Source organism: Bos taurus, chromosome 29, assembly GCF_002263795.3.
Source record: "Bos taurus isolate L1 Dominette 01449 registration number 42190680 breed Hereford chromosome 29, ARS-UCD2.0, whole genome shotgun sequence".
NCBI classification, from domain to species: Eukaryota; Metazoa; Chordata; class Mammalia; order Artiodactyla; family Bovidae; genus Bos; species Bos taurus.
This window is the reverse complement of record NC_037356.1, coordinates 11346548-11370090: the sequence shown is the minus strand read 5'-3', so window position 1 is coordinate 11370090 and position 23543 is coordinate 11346548. Positions and strand designations below refer to the sequence as shown.

The window sequence follows — 23543 nt, the reverse complement described above, 5'->3', positions numbered from 1 at the left end:
GAGAGAGGAAAAAAAAAACAGGAAGAACAAATCCACTGTAGAAACATAAAACTTTGATTCTTAGTGCCTCAGCTTCATTCTACCCTTCATTTTACAAATATGAAATGGAAACAGAGAAAGGAAGTGGCATGCCCCAGAGCTCATAATCGTTCAGTATCAAAACAGAAGATAGGATAACAACAGCAACAAGAATAACAATAAGAAAATATTAAGCACTTATTGAAGACGATATGTTCCAGTGGTTGTGATAAACACTTAAGATACATCAGTGTATTTACTTCTCAAGGTATCCTAAGGAAAACCTTATCATTATCATTAAAAATAATGATAATAATAAGGCTCAAAGTGGCTAAACCACTTGCCCAAGGTCAGAAATTCTAAGAGGTACCACAGTGTGAAAGTTGCTCAGTCGTGTCCAACTCTGTGACACCATGGACTATCCAGTCCATGGGATTCTCCAGGCTAGAATACTGGAGTGGGTAGCCTTTCCCTTCTCCAGGGGATCCTCCCAACCCAGGGACTGAACCCAGGTTTCCCACATTGCAGGCGGATTCTTTACCAGCTGAGCCACCAGGGAAGCCCAAGAATACTGAAGTGGGTAGCCTATCCCTTCTCCAGCAAATCTTCCCGACCCAGGAAATGAACTGGGGTCTCCTGCATTCCAGGTGGATTCTTTACCAGCTAAGCTACCAGGGAAGCCCCATATCCGGGTGTCCAATCCAGGCCTTTCCAACCCCAGAACACAAGCTGGCTCCTGATTCCTTCTCCTGAGATTTTCCAGGTAAGACTTAAAAAAAAAAAAAAAAAAAATGCAGTTATTTTCTGCCCTGAAAATGGCTAGTTTCTCTTTCCCAGTCTGAAGAGAAATTTCTCCCCATACTGACTCAGATTCAATTCCCCAATTCTCTGAGGGTTTCTAGGTCCCTATATCACTTTCAAAACCCCACTTAAAAATGGGACAATGCTATTTTCCAGCTAACCTATTTCCTAAGGAGTTAGCTAGGGGAACAATGCACATGAAGTGAAAGGGATGTGCTCCACAGCTGTAAGGTTATGTTATTTATTACTGTGGTTGCTTTTTGCTTTTCTGCATTTTCTCTTCCTTTTCACATTGCCTCTCTGGAAGAGTCATTACCAGCAGTAACACCAAGAGGCTCTGGCCTGTCACCTCATTTGTCCTTACCCTGCAGTGACATAGGACAACTCCCCTCAAAGGTGAGAACACTGAGGCAGGAACAGGTGAGTGGGTGAGTGAGCAATGTAAGGGCCCAAGGCTTAGCTAGCCAGGGCATAACTGCAGGTTAACATCCATGGCAGGATGTCTCAAGAGAGCAACTTCAGAGCAAGCTAAGACCCTGGTTCTTCTCCCTAGCACTTAATAAAACGCAGGGATGGTTATCCCCCTAGCTTATCACCAGACGGGCTCAGAAAATAAGAATAAAGTGTCAGATAGATGTTTGGCTTGAACTTGATCCAACTCTGCTTGCCCAAACTCTCTTAAATAATAAAAATAATAATATCCTCGTTTTACAGAAAACTGAGGCACATAGATGTTAAGTAATTTGTCCAAGGTCATCAGGACAGTAACAGCAGGGTCAAAAGTCAAACCTATCAGTCTGGTTCCAAAGTGGGTAACACTTCACTATAAAACACTTGCTTCTGTTTCCTATTAAAAACTGGTAAGTGTTCAGAAGTCTGTTTTAGTCAACACAAATTCTTTCACTGATCTTTGAAAAATACACTGTAAATGTTTCTTCCCTTTGGATTAAAGTGATAACATGTCTGCTTGATCCTCCTTAAAAATGCAAGGTAGTATAATCTTTTGCAAAAAATGAATGATATCCTAAGGGTCTTAGTTAGGCTGCATGGGGCACCTCTTTAACCCAAGTACAAAAAAGATGGGCCAGCCTGGAGAATGAGGCACAGAAAGTAAAGACCCAGAATGAAAGAGTTTTCCTTCCTTTATAAGTTTTTTCTAGAATCCATCTAACTTGACACAACAGATAAAAATTGTTTGCCCTGTTAGTTATGACGACTCTTCAAACCTCCATCCTACACTCTGTCCACATACCTCTTTGAACTTAGCATAAAAGGCTAAAATAAATGACTCACTAAAATTAGGTCTGTAGATCATCACTCAAACTGAACTAGATATTATATTAGATTGGCTACCTATATCGTGTTTCATAATTTAACAAGTGTGTCCACGCACATTAGATCATTTCATTCCCACAGGCAGAGGAAAGGGAACAACCATTCATTGACCAATGCCCACTGTGTGCCAGGAAATATGGTAAGATTTCTATCTGTGCTTTTTCTCTACTCTTCACAGAGCCCGAGAGGAACTGGTAGAATTCTACAGGTAAGTAAACTGAACCTCAGAGTGCTTGAGTGAATTTCCAAAAGTCAGACATCTGGAGAAAGGCTGACATTCAAACCTAGGTCCTCTGACTCTAAACCCCATTGCTGTACCCCATTATTCCTTCATGGTGCCATAAATCCCACTGATGCACTCGTGAGCATTTACAAATCTAACTGCTTCACTTGTGTGTGCAAATGCCCTCTGAAGAGTGCACCAAAAAATGGAGTCATTAGCTCAAATCTCAGATGTGGGTTGGTCAATGTGCCCCAAGCCACAATCACAATACCTGCCTATTTCACTGTTTCACTTGCACAGTGTTATTCCTGGAAAGTGCTATGTGGATACCATCTGCTCCATTTTGTGAAGCCATCAAAGAGCTATAATCCTCCCAGTGCAGTTGTATTTTTCCAGTTTCAGGTTTCAGAATCCTGAGCAAGCTGTCAAATGCCTGGCCCATCACCACTTCTTCTGTAGTATCTGGATCAGGGCCCTGCCCACAGCGGGTGACCTATCAGTGCTTTCTGTTTATTTCCCTTCTGTTGTCTCCTTCCCTCCATTGGGGCATAACTCTAACTACTCCAAGCATACACCTTGTTGATGCCTACTATAAGGCCACTGTTGACATTTCTTTCTTCCCCGCCACATCCTGTGCAACCACCATCCCCTTTCTTATCTTCCTAACCAAACTCCATCCACCCTGCAAGGACAATCTAAAGTCCCAGGCTCTCTGTGATAGCTTCCTCAATCTACTGCAGGTATCAATCTATCCATTCCTGCTCCTCCCAAGTTTTAAAACATTCATCATTTGTACTATAGTTCACATTAAACTATAAATATAATAGAAAAGAGGTTATGTGAAAGCACCAAGTTCTGCCATTCTTACTGAACGCTTCTTTCTGTTCTTACACATGTTGATGGTTAAGTGGCTCATGCGTGATACTTTTAATCTCCTTGATGAAACTATAACCACTGTGATAGCAGGGCCCTCATCCTACTTCATTTCTTCACCAGCTTCATTTCTTCACCTACTTCATTGCTTCATGTCTTCACTTCCACCAACACTCCTAACAGTGCTTAGCATACAAGATACACAAAAGATGTTCATTAATGGGTTTTTGGCATATGTGCTAAGTCGTGTCCAACTCTTCGTGATCCCATGGACTATAGCCCACCGGATTCCTCTGTCTATGGAAACTTCCAGGCAAGAAGACCTTTAGAACTAGAACCACAGCAACAAGAGATAAGCAACCTAAATGACCATCAACAGATGGAGGGATAAAGGAGATGTGGTACATACACATAATGAAATATTACTCAAATATAAAAAAGGAACAAAATTGGGTCATTTGTAAAGATATGGATGGACCTAGAGTCTGTCATACAGACTGAAGTAAGTTGGAAAGAGAAAAACAAATATATTTATGCATATATGTGGAATCTAGAAAAATGGTATAGATGAAACTATTTGCAGGACAGGAACAGAGACTCAGCTGTCGAGAACAGATGTGTGAACATGGGGGGTAGGTTGGGAGGGATGGGAGGGACATACACACATTACCATGTATAAAACAGATAGCTAGTGGGAACCTGCAGTTTAGCACAGGAAGCTCAGCCCAGTGCTCCGTGGTGACCTGGAGGCCTGGGGTGGAGAGGGGTGGGGGAGGTTCAAGAGGGACAGGGTGTATGTATACATAGAGCCGATTCACTTTGTTATATGGTAGAAACCAATACAACATTGTAAAGCAACCATAACCCAATTAAAAGAAAAAAATAAAAGATTCATGAGAAACCTATGAGACGAAAGTGCAATGGGTAGAAAGGAGTAACCGTGCGCTGTCCTCTGGCGGCAAGCTGCTCTGCCACACCGCCGGTGCTGTTGACGGCAGCGTCCGGAGCTGCCATGCACTGCAGACCATGCTATTCTGAACCATGGCATGTAAATTAAGGAAAGTTATAAACGGAAAGATCCTTCCATGCCTACCATATGCTGGTCCTTTACACTCATTCTTTGCTACTTCTCATTACAAGCCTCTGAGTTGCACGCTATAATTATGCTTATTATGCAGATAGGGGAAGTGAGGCATGAACCTGTAACAAAATGGCCCAAGGTCACAAGACTTAAAAATTAGTGGAGCCAAGACTCACTCTTTTTGACTCCGAGTCTGTTGGAGCAAGGGAATGTTCCCTGCTCTAATTTACTACCTCGCTGTGCATTCCAGAAGTTGGAGAAGTGGGAGGAAGCATGGAATCTGGTGAAAAAGCTAAGGACTCAAAACATTGTGAAAAAAGTAAAATGGCATCCTAAGAATTTCTTGAATTTTTCAGATAAGTGTGAAGATATAGCCCAAAAAAACCATCTCAAACTGGGCATTTATTTGAAGTCTCATGTTTTATCTTTTTAAAAATTCATGTAGCTTTTAATATCTTTTACTGCATATCCATCTATGTTTTAATATTAAAATATTTTTAGTTATTTATAATGGAGTCAACCTGACATCTTAGGTAGGTCCTGCATGACTCTCAAAAATCATAGATATGCACACACTACTATATTTAAAATGGATAGCCAACAAAGACCTATTATATTACACATGGAAGTCTCCTCAATGTTATGTAGCAGCCTGGATAGGAGGGGATTTTGGGGGAGAAGGGATACATGTATATGTATGGCTGAGTCCCTTCTCTGTCCACTTGAAACCATCACAACATTGTTAATGGGCTATATCCCAATACAAAATAAAAAGTTAAAAACAAAAAAAAGTAAATCTCCCTGGAAATAACCACAATCCAGCCAGGGGATTATGTCACTGGCATAAAGATGGATGATGGGGAATTAGGAGATCTCAGTTTTAGACCCAGCAAAGTCTGTAACTCAGGATGAAAAGGCAATACAGTGAGCCTCCCAATTTATTTTTACATTTGAGGAGTAAAGAGTGAAATGGATAACCTCTAAGGGTCTGTCTCATGAAGGATCTGATTTCACTCATCATACATTTTGACCTGCTGGGAAATCCTGGAAAGAAGGCAGGATGCTACACAGGTCACCCTTCTGGATAATGACGACCTCTGCTTTTATCATTCAGATACAGGAAGTCAGAAGACATGGCATTAGGAAAGGCGTGACAAATAAGACAAAAGTCGAATCGGGAAAAGACCATTAATATAAGTAGCTTCTAATTAACTGGATAAAGGATGAGGTTTTGTATGTCTCAAACGAGGCACCTCAAAAAGCTATTTATGATTATTTTCATAATCTATATTTTGTATGATCATGTTTAGAGCCTGAATTATTTTTTTTTAATGAAGCAGTTAATTTTCTGGCCTCAAGACCATGCAATTAGTGGCAAAGAATTCTCTGCCATATTAAAGAGGCAAAAAGATTTGAAGTGAAACAGAAATTATCACCAAGCTCTTTCTTCCATTCTTGCCTTTCTCCATGTGCTATAAGCCTTAACGCTAAAGTTTCCTAACATCTAAGGTCTGTTTTCACTTTTACCCCCTACCAACCATAATTTGACAGTAGATCATATGCTCAAAGTTTTAAACGTAACAGTCATGGAGAAAGTCTTAAAATATTTCATATCTAGGATATTTGTGTATGTGTGTGTCTGAGAGAGGGGGTAAAATGTGAGGCAGAAAGATGAAGAGGAGGTGTGAGTTTGGTTTACTGTTTCACTATTAGTAAGAGATAAGGTGCTTATGTTCCTGTTGGGTCTGGAAAATGTTTTAATACCTGCTTTTAAATGATGGCACTTGGGCTGGGTTGTGACAGCAACAGAGTAGACAACATTTTAGATCAATTTCCCTTATTTTAAATTCTGAAAACATCTGTACATCTATTACTCTCACTTCTACCCATTTTTCTTCAAAATTAAGGTCTTGTTTGAAATCATTTTCAGTGAGGAAAAACAAGGGGAAAGAATAGATTAGAAGGAGAAGTGAATGGGGACTAGAAAAATAGAGGTTGGCTAAATATTGCCAACATTTGCTGGTGCCAAAGAATATATTCTGCAGATGTGTTTGTATATTGTCATCGACTAGGCAATGAACTCTTTGTCCCACAGCCAAGAGCCTACAGATCTCTAGGTCTAAAATGCCACCCAGTTCCTAGCCCCACAGCTGTCTCAGCTTCCTAGAGTGGCACTGCCAATGTTATTTGGGTTTCTCAGTTTCCCAATGGCTTTCTTACCCTCAGTTATTCTGCAAAGCAAGGGTTCTCTTTGCCAATTTACTTCCTCCTGGGCCTAGGATAATGCCACCGTTTTGTGCATCAGAGGGAAGATGAAGGAATATTACCTGTTGCTGTGGGCCAGAGGAAAGAAGGTAGGCATAAGAGAGAAGAATGGAATGAAGGGCAAGAAGGCAGGGAGGAAGCTGTTCTCTGGCACATGGGGACTGTCACAAGGTGGAGAGTGAAATGATGCTTTCAAGGCTGACTCTCCTCTGTTCTTTTAGACCACTTTGTCCCCTGGAATTGTGAACTCAGACACATTGGAACCTTCGTTCGTTCGGTAAAGGATTTCCCCAACCAACTGGAAAGGAGATGACGACTTCCTTATGAATATAATGTTTGCAGCCTGACATCTCATGAGCCCTCCTTGCCTATTCTAACTTGACAAAAATCATTTTCACATAATGATTTTATGTTATGGGAAGAACAGCCCCCAGCCCTGCCCTTGGTGTCAGCAGATGAGGCCTAGCGAGGACTGCTGCACCACTGCAGAACTCGATCAGGTTACCTAACTCCCTAAATTATTTCTAAGGCTACGCCCAACTATAAATAAGAATTGGATGATTCTTGACTTTAATACTAACCTCATTTTTATTAGTGAAATAGTAATAAAAAAGGTTTAGGATTTGGGTCATCTAACAAATAAGACATCTCTTCTCACTCATACAATGGTCTTAGTTAATAACCTCTCTGAAACTTTTTAAGTACAAATGGAAATTGAAAATTATTTGGTCAACCTCACATTCTTCTTTGAGAACGAAGTGTGATCAAAGATTAAAAACTATGAAAAACAAACAAACAAAAAACCCTCTGCAAACTGTAAAAGGATACAGTTGGGCTAATATTAAAAATTTGCAATATTAATAATGGCAACCCTTACTGGGCACTTTCTTTGCTTAGCCATTGTACTAAGGGTTTAATTCACATTATTTCATTTAAATCACAAACTTAAAAAATATCTGTATAATATCTAATTTTAGAGAGGATGAAACTGAAATACAGAGAAGTTAAGCATTTTCCCAAGACAGCAAGTGTTAGAGCCAGGATTCAGACCTAGATTTTTTAAGTAGCTAAAACTCTGAATCTGAGCCAAAGTGATCTAGAATGAGAGTCTGGCCCTACTAGGTTATGTTTTACTATTTAACCACTTCTGATCTCGGCCACTTCAATTTTCTTATAAATGATGTGCATGTGTGTGTGAAATCACTCAGTCATGCCCGACTCTGTGTGACTCGATGGACTGCAGCCTGCCAGGCCCCTCTGTCCATGGGATTCTCCAGGTAAGAATACTGGTGTGGGTTGCCGTGCCCTCCTCCAGGAGATCTTGCCGACCCAGGAATTGAACCCATGTCTTTTATACCTCCTGCAGTGGCAGGTGGGTTCTTTACCACTAGCACCCCCGGGGAGGCCCCTTATAAATAACATGGGATGTTAAAATCTGCCTTCCTTACCTTACAAACTAGTAATGAGAAAAAAATCTAGTTTACACTGCTTTGAGAACTGAAATAAGATAGACAAAGATAAGGAAAATATAAGGCAGAAATAAGAGTGCAGTGGTCATTTCGGTGGTAGCAATAGTAAAAACATTAGTACCGTATATTTTCTGGTTTCTATACAAAATAAAAACTACAATCTCTACTGTTTATAAGGATGTTCCTGCTAAATAAAAATATCTAAATGAAGCTTAAAAAAGTACAGTCTTTTCTACAATGCAGACATACAAAGGATTATAAGAGACTATTATGAACAAGTATATGGCAATAAAATGGATAACCTGGAAGAAATGGACAGATTCTTAGAAAAGTTCAATCTGAACCAGGAAGAAATAGAAATAGAAATTATGAACAAATAGAAATTATGAACAATCCAATTACAAGCATTGAAATTGAAGCTGTGATCAAAATCTCCCCAAAAACAAAAGCCTAGGACCAGATGGCTTCACAGGAGAATTCTATCAAACATTTAGAGAAGAGCTAATGCCTATCCTCCTAAAACTCTTTCAAAAAATTGCAGAGGAAGGAACACTTCCAGACTCATTCTACAAGGCCACCGTCACCCTGATACCAAAACCAACCAACCAAAGACAACACAAAAATGAAAACTAAAGGACAATATCACCGATGAACATAGGTGCAAAAGTCCTCAACAAAATTTTAGCAAACAGAATTCAGCAACACATCAAAAAGCTCATACACCATCATCAAGTTGGGTTTATTCCAGGAATGCAAGGATTCTTCAATATATGCAAATCAATCACTGTGATACACCATATCAACAAACTGAAAGATAAAAAACATATGATCATCTCAATAGATGCAGAAAAAGCCTTTGACAAAATCCAGCACCCATTTATGATTAAAACTCTTCAAAAAATGGGCATAGAAGGAACCTATCTCAACAGAGTAAAGGTCATATATGATAAGCCTACAGCAAACATTATTCTCAATTTTGAAAAACTGAAAGCATTCCAAGATCAGGAATAACACAAGGGTGTCCACTTTCACCACTATTATTCAACATAGTTCTGGAAGTCCTAGCTTCAGCAATCATAGAAGAAAAAGAAATAAAAGGAATCCAAATCAGAAAAGAAGTAAAGCTCTCCCTGTTTGCAGATGACATGATACTGTACATAGAAAACCCTAAAGATAGTATCAGAAAGTTACTAGAGCTAATCAGTGAATTTAGCAAAGTTGCATGATACAAAATCAATACACAAAAATCACTTGCATTTCTATATACCAACAATGAAAAATCAGAGCAATTAAGGAATCAATCCCATTCACCACTGCAACAAAAAGAACTAAATATCTAGGAATAAACTTATCTAAGGAGACATAAGAAATGTACACAGAAAATTATAAGACACTGATGAAAGAAATAAAAGATGATATAAACAGATGGAGAGATATTCCATGTTCCTGGATAGGAAGAATCAATATTGTGAAAATGACTATACTGCCAAATGCAACCTACAGATTCAATGTGATCCCTATCAAATTACCAATGGCATTTTTCACAGAATTAGAACAAAAAATTTCACAATTCATATGGAAACATAAAAGACCCTGAATAGCCAAAGCAGTCTTGAGAAAGAAGAATGGAGCTGGAGGAATCAACCTTCCTGACTTCATATTATACTACAAAGCTACGGTCATCAAGGCAGCATGGTACTGGCACAAAAACAGAAATACAGACCAATGCAACAAGATAGAAAGCCCAGAAATAAACCCTTGCACCTATGGGTACCTTATTTTTAACAAAGGAGGCAAGAATATACAGTGGGGCAAAGACAGCCTCTTCAATAAATGGTGCCGGGAAAACTGGACAGCTACGTGTAAAAGAATGAAATTAGAACACTTTCTAACACCAAATACAAAGATAAACTGAAAATGGATTAAAGGCCTACATTTAAGACAACTCTTAGAGAAAAACATAGGCAGAACACTTGATGACATAAATCAAAGCAAAATCCTCTATGACAAACCTCCTAGAGCAATGGGAATAAAAACAAAAGTAAACAAGTAGGACCTGATTAAACTTAAAAGCTTTTGCACAGCAAAGGAAACTATAAGCAAGGTGAAAAGACAACTCTCAGAATGGAAGGATATAATAGCAAATGAAACAACCGGCAAAGGATTAATTTTCAAAATATACAAGCAGCTCATACAAGTCAATGCCCAAAAAACAACCCAATCAAAAAGCTGGAAAAAGACCTGAAAGACATTTCTTCAAAGACATACAGATGGCTAACAAACACATGAAAAGATGCTCGATATATGCAAATCAAAACACAATGAGATATCACCTCACATGGTCAGAATGGCTCTCATCAAAAAGTCTATAAACAATAAGTGCTGGAGAGGGAGTAGAGAAAGGGAATGCTCTTGCATTGTTGGTGGGAATGTAAATTGATACAGCCACTCTGGAAGATGGTATGGAGATTCCTTAAAAAACTAGGACTAAAAACACCATATTACCCAGTAATCTCACTCCTAGGCATATACCCTGAGGAAACCAAAATTGAAAAAGAAACATGTATCCCATTGTTAATTGCAACACTATTTACAATATCTAGAACATGGAAGCAACCTAGATGTCCATCAATAGATGAATGGAGAAAGATGCAGTACATATACACAATGGAATATTACTCAGCCATTATGGAACGTGTTTGAGTCAGTTCTAGTGAGGTGGATGAACCTAGAACCTATTATACAGAGTGAAGTGTGTCAGAAACAGAAAGATAAATACTGTATTCTAATGCACATATACAGAATCTAGAAAAATGGTACTGAAGAATTTATTTACAGGGGAGCAATGGAGAAACAGACATAGGGAATAGACTTATGGACACGGGGAGAGGGGAGGAGAGGGTGAGATGTATGGAAAGAGTAACATGGAAACTTACATTACCATATGCAAGATAGATTGCCACCGGGAATTTGCTGTATGTCTCAGGAAACTGAAACGGGGGCTCTGTATCAACCTAGAGGGGTGGGATGGGAAGGGAGATGGGAGGGAGGTTCAAAAGGGAGGGGATATATGTATACCTATGGCTGATTCATGATGCGGTTTGACAAAAAACAATAAATTCTGTAAAGCAATTACCCTTTAATAAAAAAATTAAAAAAAAAAGAGTGCAGTACAGTCTTTTCTACTATTAGTTCATTAAAGGTTTTCCGTGCTTGATGTGTGTGTGATTTTTTGTTGTTGCTTGGAGAAGAGTGCTATTATTAACCCTGAACAAATGTCTGCTTTTGTGTTCTGTAACAAAAAATGTTTGGGGCTCTATTTTTGCAGTTTACAGAGTAGGTGAGGAAAGTCGGCGTGGCAGAGGATGGGGTTTACTCCATTGTACCATAAGATATATCTGTGCTAATACCCCATTCTGATGAGTCAACACAAACATTTTACAATGAGCAATATTGAAACAAAGACCAGGCATCCTGCACCTGGCGTTAATTTTTCATAGACTCCAGATGCCTATGCACAGAAATCTCAAGACCAGCAGTCAAAGAAATGCAAACTGCATGCAAGAGGAAGATAACAAGATAGCAAGATTTTGTCTTTTGTTCAAAAACAAAAGTGACAGTTCCATTCCATTTTACCAGGAATCTGTAAACATTCATTCAGATCCAGGCTGTTGCAATTATCCAGGTCGCTTCAGCTAGTTTTGGTTTTTTCTTTTTTGGGTCCTCTTTAGGTTGAACATCTCTATAGATGAAGTGCCATCTTTATTCCTTTACTAATAGAAATTCCATTAATAGCCTTGTTCATATTCTTCGGAAGAAAATAGACTAAAAACTGGGGTGTTACTAGACACAAGTGCAGAGCGAGGCTAAGAGGAATAAAATAGAAAACGAAATCCGACATGATTGAGAATGATGAGTCAAGTAGTATTTAGAATCCGGAAAGGACAAAACACACTTGGAACACCGTGAACCAGGACTGAAACTCATCACCGAACAAACCCTATTTAGAGCTGACCTAAGCTTACGATGGTTTAAATTCAACATCCGGGGCTGGAGGCAGCGTCTGTGAAAGCGATGGTGGGGCAGAACAGACAGGTTTCAAGGATGTTAGAGACAAGAAGGATTATTTCCTCATCGTCATCTCACTGCTGCCTAAGTTCTGACATTTTAAGTATTAATCAGTACATACAGAATTGTTTAGTAAACATCATATTTAAGGCAGTGTACTTAGGATGGTAATATGTAGGTAGAGGAAACACATGTGGTTTTTTGTTTTCTTTTTAAAAAAACTTTTATTGGCGTATAGTTGCTTTACAATATCATGTTAGCTTCTACTGGACCACAAAATGAATCAGCCATGGTAGTGGTGTAGTCGCCAAGTCATGTTTGACTCTTGTGACCTGTAGCCCACCAGGCTCTTCTGTCCATGGGATTTACCAGGTAAGAACATGAGAGTGGATTGCCGTTTCCTTCTTCAGGGGATCTTCCTGTATCTTCTAGACCCAGGAATTGAACCCAGTCTCCTGCATTGAAGGTGGATTCTTTACCGACTGAGCCACCAGGGAAGCCCTATATGTACACATATACCTTCTCCCTTTCAGATTTACCTCCCAAGGAAACACATGGTTTTGCTCTGCAAAGACTTTACTGTGTCATATGAAAACAAGAGAAATCTTTCGAATGCTTATAATATAAAACAGAGAAACACCACAAGAGATACAGGCAAAGAACCACAATGGGGGTGAAGGGGAAAGGCAGATGGAATTAGGGTTTGAAGGCCTGGTTTCTTTCATGGTCATAGCATCTATATGATTTTTAAACAAGGTACTGATCCTCTAAAATGGAGATATTAATATTAGGGCCACTTGATGTTGGTCTTATGATGATGAAACAAGAAAGTGTAGATTAAAGCAGTATGGATGTAGGTTTCTTACTCTTATTTTTCTTCAAGGAGTGTTAATCAGGGTTGAAATAATGAGGCAGAAGGTATATCATCTGGTTACACTGTGTGAGGCAAGTTCCATGGAAGGAAATGTGAGTTGTCTTAAAAGATGGAACTTCACTTTGTGGTTCCATAACTGTTCTGTTCTTCTTTTTCTGATTGACCTAGAGGATTCTTACCTTAAGTAAATGATCCATCTCTCATCTGTGTTGTTCCTAATATCTCTTCTGAACGCTCAAAGAGGAAGATGAGGACTTAAGGAAAACTGATGACTATGCCTCACTCCATACTATTCTTTCATGCCTCAGTGCCTTTGCACCTACTGTGGCAGCCTCACTCATTCCCTTCACCTGATACACCACTATTTTAAAGCCATCTCCAGACCTCTCTCCTCTTTTTATTCTTCCTTGGTCATCTTTCCTCTCCATTCAAGCAGATGGGGCACGTCCACCTTGCTGCATGCACTGTGGTTTGTCTATCCCTCGATTGCTGCTTTCAGCATGCTATGCTGAAGTGGTTTTGGATTCAGTGGTTTTCTCCTTCACTAGATGAACCTATAAAAAAATGGGCTCTGGGGCCAGATAACTAGTTTCAAGGCCTGGCCTTTCCATTTATTAGTTGTGTGATCATGAAGAAGTTACTTAACTTCTGTAAATTTTGTAAAGTGGAAATGATAGTGCGCACATCAGAGAGCTGTTGACAGAACTGGGTGAAATATACATGAAGGACTTAGAACAGTACGTGACACATGATAAGTGCTCAGCATATACTATCACTTTTATACTAAAGTACCAAGTCTGGGATGTGTCAGACAGACTTGCTAAAGAAATTAATTATTTGCTAAAGAAATTAATATGCATTTTAAGACTACAAAATATTTGGCAAAGAATAATTTGTTTAGTTTGCAGTGGCTTTGCAAAATATAATTGCTATACTATTTTGATAATAGATGTATATTACATATATCTGTGTATGCACATGTGCAATATTAAATTACAATTGTGACAAATACTGTGAACAACTCTTACAGGATAGTATTCAAGTGTGTGGTACAGATATATATGTAATTGTTCATTTAATGTTTGTCTCATCCACTTGAATCTAAATGCCCTCAAGGTAGGGTTTGAACTTGTGCTGTTTATTGCTACCTTCCCTGGCATATTACATAATTTCTGATACATAAAATGTATCTGGTAAATACTGGTTGAATGACAGATCAGATGGAAAATGGACCATCTTTACACAATTAGTAAATATCTTTACGATTCCTTTCTACTTAGAATGCCCTCTTCCATCATTATCAAATTCTGTTTGATCTTCATAACCCAACTGAGATCTATGAAGCTTGGCACCCCTTAATTCTTAGAGCAATTCATGGGTACTTAAGGCACTCAACAAGGTCCATTTGAAAATTCCTGGTGGGCAGAATTCCATATAAGTATCATCAGGGGTTCTGTTGATTTAATCATTTTAGCATTTCAACCAGTGCTTGGCAAGCTGCATGACCTTCACATTAGACCAAAACCAAACATGATGGCTAGCAGCACAAGGAACGCCGATTTTGTACATTTCAGCAAAAGACAGTCAGCTTTTCAGCTAAAGTTCCAGTTGGGCAAGGGGTAGGGCAGTGTCTCTGCCAAAGTGATGTTGAGACAAGTTGGAGTGCACTTTCCGGTCTTTATCCTGTGTTTCCTGTCTCCAACGTGTATTTTAGGCTGCACATGGAAGTTCTCTCAGGAAGATTATTGTATCTTGAGATTTTATGTAAGGTTTATTATTAGTACCCAACTGCACTGGCTGAAAAACTGCTTGTGATCTATGGCTTATTGTGAGTGTGAGAGATGATCCAGACGAGCCAGGTGGCCCCGTATTCTAATGCAGTGTTAGTAATCCACATTTACAGGAGATGCACAGACAGCTTGTGAAGATTTCAGGTCAGTGTTTCTAAGATCAGCTACATCCAAGTATGTCTACACTTCCTAAATATCATTCATCTCTTAGTGTTTTATTTTAAAAGGCAACAAATCTATTTTAAAGAAGATAATTATGTCAATATAGTTTTTAATTCACTTAATATGCTTAATGCATCATTGTGAAGATGTGTAGTTCAAGAATATATCTGGATATCCTAAAAAATGAAGGGTATTATTAGCCAAGAATGTCACATACTCAGTTATGTATATGTGTGTAAATGTGTGTGTGTGTATGAAATACGTATCACTGGGTTTAAAAAGTACATAAAACATGGAATAAATGAAGCTCTTTCCTGGGATCTAAATTATATATTCTAAAACTAAATAAATTGAGGTTCAGTTTAAACAGAATTATTTTCAACTGGTAGTAATATTTTAATGATGGCTATGATTTCTAAAAATAGTCCTCATAAAATTATGATGACATAATGATACATTTAATGCAAGACTTGGAGGCAATCTAAGAAGAGTTGAGAGACTGGCAAATTCCTAATATCTTTGGGAAAAGATTTAGAAGAGTCAAAATGAAGAAAATATGAATAAAACTTGAATATGTCTACATAAATGCCTGCAATATGGGGACCCAGACACGGGAATGGAAGAAGAGTAGCCCATGGACTACAGTAACTGAAACCAAGTCTGGAAGAAGAGTAGCCCATGGACTACAGTAACTGAAACCAAGTCTATTTTTCCCCAGAAAGGTCTGTCTTCGGCACTAACACATTACCACTCCCACCATCGCAGCCACTGCGGTGCTTTAGTCAAGGTTTATTGTTATCTCCGGATGGATTTGAATAGAAATAATTTTATGAAGTCAGTATAGACAAAGCCCTTGATGAAAACTGCCGTGTAGTAACTAGAAATGATGGAATTGGAGACACTCAGTTGATTTCACTCATTCCACCCATGCTCACCAAGCACTCCGTTGTGCTAGGCACTATGGTAGGCCCTAGGAATAGATACAGCCTATATTCAAGGAGTTTGATACATGAAAACAAAACAAAAAACCAACAAATATCGCTTCCTTTTTCGAACATATTTTTCTTTTCTCCTTAACTCCAAGAAGTTGCAATATAATTAGAGAGACAGAAAAGAAAATACGATTAAATAATTTGGGTGACAGATCGGAGGTGCCTGAGATCTCAAGGAATTGAGATAGGAGAAAACAGCTCTGTCTAGCCAGAGAAAGCTCTACAAAGGAGGAGACACTTGAGCTTCACCAGGGGTATCATAACCTTCATGATAAAACAAAGGAAGAAGAGTTTAATAAAGATAGGAGAAGCAAACTTTACACAGCAGATTCCAGTTCAAAGTAGAATAATTATAACTTAATCTGATTTAGAAAGCTTCCCACCAAGAATGGCTTAAACCCTTGCAAAAACTATATTTTATGTCCTCGACAATTAAGATAAACTTACAGAGATCCAACCAGAAAATAGTATTCAATGAGAAGAACTTTAAATCTTTAAAACAGGTGATTCCTCAGTTACCGAGAAAAACATAATGAAATCTAACTTGAGTCAGTTGAAAACAACTCGTATTTCAAAGAAGACCAACTCTATGTCATAAATAATGTTTTTCTTAAAGAATTCCAAATAACTGCGGGTCTTAATTTTAAAGAGTGTTCTCTTATTTTTAATAGATTATCTCAATCCTTCAAAAAAAGAGCTACTTAAAGAATCACGTATTTTTATATTCTTCTTGCAGGTCCCATTCACCCCACCTCAGCCTATCAAATGTAGCCAGCCTGTTCTTCTGGTTTGATCTTTATAAGCACAAACATTATATCCGCAGTGGAAAACACAATGACACTGGCTCACTTATTTAATTCACCTTATGTATCTATGCACTTCCAAAATACACATTTCTAAGCCATTTTTACAAATCTCTAAGTAGAGCATCACTACTTTTCTAAAGGAACAAACACACTTTTCAGGGAGAGGCTTTATGGTAGATTTTACTTGGCTAAGCAAAGAATCAGAATATAAAACTAACTTCTGGCTTCCTGATCTAAGTATCAAACCCACTGCAAAAAGGTATTCAAGCCACTCTAAGTGCTTTTGGGGGAACCAGCCAGGAAATACACACTGTAGACTGTTTCAAACGTTAATATGAAGAATATCAATCTTGCGCCCTTTCTCTACTACTTGTTACTTTTAGAAACTACCATCTTCAGTAGGGTAAGTTTCCCTGGACCACTGTCTATTCTTTCTCACCGATCAATATTTAACCCTTTAATAATTCAGATTTCACATAGAGCAAAAGAAGACATATTTTTATCAAACAAGAACTACAGAGAAGATACCATATCTTTAAATGCATAGAATATATGCATTTTACCTATAGCTATAAAGGAAGAAATAGCAGGAAAGTGAAAGAGTCTCTAGGAAAATAAAAGGAAATGCCCCTTACCGGAATAAATGCATGTTGCATAGCTTGCTCACATTGTTTTAAAGAAGCAATAGTATCCCACAGAAGCTGATAATTTTCAGCCCGAGAAGCACTTGGCCGCTGCATGGCGAAAGCTAGTAACACTCAAACTGAGCTCAAAGAACCCAGTTGAAGAAGGAAGGAAAAAAAAAAAAAAAAACCCTGCAGATCTGTTACATAAACTTCTTAATTAGATCTGCTACACAAACTGCTATCTTAAGACTTAAAAAAAAAAGTTAATCAGAACATTTCTTTTGGGGGATAACTGGGCATGACTTGAACAGAGACAGATGTTTTCATTGGGAAGGATTTTCGTTCCCACACTTGTGAAAAGCAATCCCATCAGTGTTGCCCTGTCTTTACACGGATCTGGCGAAACTGCACATACCATAAGTGTGTGGGGGGAAAGAAGTAGGAGGGAGAGAAATGTAAAAAAAAATATTTCCACCAGAAGACTTGGGTGGCAGGCCCCGGAGGTAGAATTTGAATAGCTTGTGAAAAGTAGTAAAATTGAAGGGAGTGGGTTACACACACACACACACACACACAGAAAGGCAGGTGTCTACACTTGTCTGCTCTGTGTGAAATACGTGCCTTCTCACAGTGTCATTTAATATGTCCAATTTTTCTCTCAGTTTAGCTATGATCTAGATGTGATATATGTTTCATCTATAGGGTATCACTGCCTTTATTAACTGCAGTTATTTATCTAGGGTTATTTCTAAAAACTAGCTAGAAAATCTTTGAGTACAACAGGAGTCAATAATTTATCTTAAAATCCAAGAGTAATTAGAAGACCTTTCTGTTGTTTCGTATGTTAGGTAAAGGCACATTTAGTTCTTCTTCTAGGCAGAATTTACATAAACAATGCCAGGAAAAGTGAACCTTAAAATATTCCAGGGACCTGAGAGTGGGCTACACATCACTGGAATATGTTAATTCAAAATAAGTCGCTTGCACACTTTAGCAAAAAGGTATGTAGGCAGGCTCAATCATTCAGTGTCCAACTTTTTGCAACACCCTCCCTCCCTGGACTATAGCCCCCCAGGATCCTCTCTCCACGGGATTTTCCAGGCAAGAATACTGGAGTGGGTAGCCATTCTTTTCTCCAGGGGATCTTCCTGACCCAGGGATTGAATCCACTTCTTCTACATTGGCAGGCAGGTTCTTTACCACTGAGCCACCTGGAAAGCCCAGCAAAAGGTGTAAGTTGAACCTAAGTAAAAATTGAACAACAGCATATAGCAACAGATTTGGAATGTTCCTTCCCTTAAGACAGAAGCCCACAAGGTAAGGTGTGGCTCCACTAGCCCTTAGGCTGTGGGATCATTGAGGCAAGGGATAATGCACCTTGTAAGGTACTAAGCACTTTGAAGTTCCAAAGGAATTTATGTTCTCAGGACTAATTACGCAGCCAACAATGGGGATATCTGTTCATGTCTTTTTAGGAGTAAGGGGTAAGCTGAGGGCAATACATAGCATGATGAGTAACTTGTGCTTTTAATTGACCTAGAAAATCCAAGGAGTGTAAAACAAGGTACAATTTGTAGAAAACAGTGTGATAACATTAATGAAGGATTCTTTGCTGTATTATTTTTAGAAGAGCTGCATGATTTGGGTTACCTAGATTTTCTGCATTTGTACCCTGGTGATGGTGGGTGAGTTCATACTAATGACCTTGCTGTGCGAGAGTCTCAAAGGCAAAGTTTGCCTCTTATTTCATTTATTTTTCAATTCTGAACTGAAGGAATTGCAGGTAGAACTGATCTTTCAAAATTTCTACCTGGGCTAATTTGCAAGGAGGCTGCTTTTCCTTAATATTTTGTGAGTACACACCATAAGGCTCCTGCCATTAGATAATTTGTTTTTCGGTATCAATTCAAGCAGCCTTCTCTTTCCCCCATTCATGGTGTTCTTCTGTTCAGCTCACACCCACGGGCCCTCCTCTGCCTTCACTCTGCTGCCCCTATACTCTCCCATCTGCCCCAGCCACATGCTTCTTCCTCGTGCACTGTTGACCAGCCAGCCCGCAACTCCCAGAAAGTGTTCTGTCACTAGCAGGTATTTGTATTTCTGATCAAACAACAGGAAAATAAAAGTTGTTTTCTAAGTTACCCTCCAAAATATGCTATCTGAAAACCTTGAACAAATATTCATCATTACTCCAGACCTCAGTCTCTGGGTCTTCTGTCCTGCCTTGGACTTCTACCTATTGCTCATCAGATTCCTTCTTGTGTTTTTCATTTAAGCAGCACTGTTTAAAAGATGCTTCTTTCCTTACTCTTTGGCCAAAAGGTACAGAATCCACAGTCTGCATGTAGAAACTCTACATGAAAAACACTCTTGGAATCATGCATTCATTCATTTATTGATCCAAGAAGCATATCAAGCATCTCCAATGTGCTACATTTTTTCACTGTATTTTGGGCAAATGGATATATCAGATGTTGATTTTTGTTTTTAAGGAGCTTAGAGTTTAACTGAAAGGATGATACATGGGCACAAATAACAAAAAAAGACCAGTTAAAAAAGGGTAGGTGTCATAAAAGAGCTGGTGTAAACTATTTATAAAACAATGGAAAAGAAAAATTACATCAACTAGGAAAATTAGGGCAGCTTCATAGATTTAGCACTTGGCTAGAGACTGAAGTTACGGTATAATTAGGACTTGCAGAGATAGGTAGGGGGCATTTCTGAAGAAGAGCTAGAATAAAGGGTCAGAGTGGGAAAGATCATTACTAGTTGTTTCCAGGAAAAAAAGAAAAAACATGAACCCAAGGCTCAGATGGTAAAGAATCCACTTGCAGTGCAAGAGACCTGGCTTGGATCCCCGAGTCAGGAAGATCCCTTGGAAAAGGGCATGGCAACCCACCCAAGTATTCTTGCCTGGAGAATTCCATGGACAGAGGAGTATGGTAGGCTATAGTGCATGGGGTCACAAAAAGTCAGACACGCCTGAGCAACTAACACTTTGGCTTTTTCATGATTGTTACTGGAGTCAAGTAACAATTATTGAATACAACTGTTATTCTTGAATAAAATGTCAGTAGCTTCCTGTTCCTAATGGCAATCAATCTTAGCTTTAACCAATTTTTAGAGCATCAGTGTACATAAATTCAGTGAAACCAAATCTCACAAGAGAGTAAATGTCATATATTTATTCCCTACTCTTTAAAATAGGAATATTGATATACTTTGGAGGGTTTAGGGGCTCAATCATTTCAGTCATATTGCTTTTTTGTTTATTCAGTACATATATCATGTTTTTACTCATACCTAATCACTTCTGTAAGTCTAAAGTCTATTACCTTCGATATTCAAGTGGAGTCCACCATGAGTCTTAACCTGATCTAATGTTTGATGTAATTCAGTTTGGGTCAGTTTAACAAACATTTATTGAGCTCTACTATGTGCTAAGTAAGCACTAAGATAAAAAGATAAATATTATATAATGTCAATTCTCTACTTATTTCTAACTGCCCCTCAGTATGCACTTACCTCTGCCCACAAAGTAGAATGTTATACATATTTTCTTCTTCTGAGCACAATGCCTGATATGTAATGGCTACTATTTCTGTTAAATCCTCAGTCACTAGGCCATATGTCCATAATATTGAAATACCTCTGAATTAGATTAAAGGACTTAGAATGTTAAAAGTACTTTTTATTTGGTAGTACTGCCATGCTCAAACAGGTCTGTATTTGAAAGCTTTCTGCTGGGACTGGTTTAAATATAACTTTGTGACAACAGAAATGGAGCAATGATTTACATTCCTATCTGAAAAACCAAAAAAAAACTGAAAATAAAACATATGAAACAATGAGTCAAATATGGACAGAGAAGAAAAATCAGTGAACTCTGGGAGACAGGAAACAAACGAGATAAGTCCTGTGACTGCCCCATTTACCACCTTGAATGTCTAGGCCACATCACAGAAGAAGGGGATCCAGGTGGAACCCAGTGAACCTGCTGAATTGAGGATACAGAAATGGTTTTCTGGAGAAAACAAGGCAATAGGGGAAATAGAGAAATTCATAATTGTAATTGGAGTTTTCAATATACTACTCTGAATAGTTAATATACTAAGCAGTTACAGTCTATAAGGATATGTAAAACCTTTATGAAACCATCCATCAATTTAGGCTAATATACCTTTAAAAAATGTGGACTTCCCTGGTGGCTCAGCAGTTAAAAAATCCACCTGCAGAAACTGTGGGTTCAATCCTTGGGTCAGGAAGATTCCCTGGAAGAGGGCATGGCAACCCACTATAGCAGTCTTACCTGGAGAGTCCTATGGACAGAGGAGCCTGGAGGGCTACAGTCTATAGGGTCGCAAAGAGTCAGACATGACTGAAGTGACTGAGTATGCACCTTTAAAAAAACATTCCACCCTACAACAACAATCTTCGCAAGTGCTCATGGAACATTTACCAAGATAGAGCATATTATGAGCCATAGATCAAATTATAATAAATTTAAAAGAATTCAGCCAAAGAAAATATATTCTCTCACCATAGTAAAATTAAGTTGTATCCACAACAGAACAATCTCTGAAAATTCCCAAAATATTTGACAAGCAAATAACACACTTAAATTACCTACTGGCCAAAGAAGAAATCAAAAGGAAGTGAGAATGCATTTTGAACTGAATGAAATAAAACCACAATGTATCAACATCTGTTGGATGCCCTTAAAGCAATACTTAAGGAAAGAAGAACTATACACAAAAAAGATCTTCATGACCCAGATAACCAAGATAGTGTGATCACTTACCTAGAGCCAGATATCCTGGAACGAGAAGTCAAGTGGGCATTAGGAAGCATCACTATGAACAAAGCTAGTGGAGGTGATAGAATTCCAGCTGAGCTATTTCAAATTCTAAAAGATGATGCTGTGAAAGTGCTGCATTCAATACGCAAGCACATTTGGAAACTCATCAGTGGCCACAGGGCTGGAAAAGGTCAGTTTTCATTCCAATCCCAAAGAAAGGCAGTGCCAAAGAATGTTCAAACTACCGCACAATTGCACTCATCTCACACGCTGGCAAAATAATGCTCAAAATTCTCCAAGCCAGCCTTCAACAGTATGTGAACTGTGAACTTCCAGATGTTTAAGCTGGATTTAGAAAAGGCAGAGGAAACAGAGATCAAATTGCCAACATCCACTGGATCATCAAAAAAGCAAGAGAGTTCCAGAAAAACATCTACTTCTGCTTTATTGATTATGCCAAAGCCTTTGACTGTTTGGATCACAACAAACTGTGGAAAATTCTTCAAGAGATGGGCATACCAGACCACCTGACCTGCCTCCTGAGAAATCTGTACACAGGTCAAGAAGCAACAGTTAGAACTGGACATGGAACAACAGACTGGTTCCAAATCGGGAAAGGAGTACTCAAGGCTGTATGCTGTCACCCTGCTTATTTAATTTATATGCAGAGTACATCATGAGAAACGCTGGGCTGGATGAAGCACAAGCTGGAATCAAGATTGCCGGGAGAAATATCAATAACCTCAGATACGCAGATGACACCACCCTTCTGGCAGAAAGCAAAGAGGGACTAAAGAGCCTCTTGAACGTGAAAGAGGAGAGTGAAAAAGTAGGCTTAAAACTCAACATTCAGAAAACTAAGATCATGGCATCTGGTGCCATCACTTCATGGCAAATAGATGGGGAAACAATGGAAACAGTGACAGACTTTATTTTGAGGGCTCCAAAATCACTGTAGATAGTGACTGTAGCCATAAAATTAAAAGACACTTGTTCCTTGGAAAAAAAGCTATGACCAACCTAGACAGCATATTAAAAAGCAGAGACATTATTCTGCCAACAAAGGTCCATTTAGTCAAAGCTATGGTTTTTCCAGTAGTCATGTGTGGATTGAGAGTTGTACTACCAAGAAAGCTGGGCATCAAAGAATTGATGCTCTTGAACTGTGGTGTTGGAGAAGACTCTGGAGCCTCCCTTGGACTGCGAGGAGATCCAACCAGTCAATCCTAAAGAAAATCAGTCCTGAATATTGATTGGAAGGACTGATGTTGAAGCTGAAACTCCAATACTTTGGCCAGTTGATGCAAAGAACTGACTCATTGGAAAAGGCACTGATGCTGGGAAAGATTGAAGCCAGGAAGA

The 23543-nt window shown here is 38.7% G+C and overlaps 1 protein-coding gene across 15 annotated transcripts in view; it reads right to left on the bottom strand.

Moving 5' to 3' along the window:
* The window catches only part of DLG2 (discs large MAGUK scaffold protein 2), a 2323126-nt gene that overhangs the window by 885721 nt on the left and 1413862 nt on the right, over positions 1-23543 (bottom strand). The window contains exon 1 of one of the 15 annotated variants that reach the window (XM_059883221.1): positions 17393-17517. The exons of 13 other annotated variants lie outside the window; for them this stretch is intronic. In XM_059883221.1, coding sequence (XP_059739204.1) covers positions 17393-17497 — 105 coding nt within the window. In that variant the 5' untranslated portion in view covers positions 17498-17517. Of the gene's footprint in view, positions 1-17392; positions 17518-23543 lie in introns of those variants that run through there. One more of the 15 variants, XM_024987492.2, reaches the window with a different exon arrangement.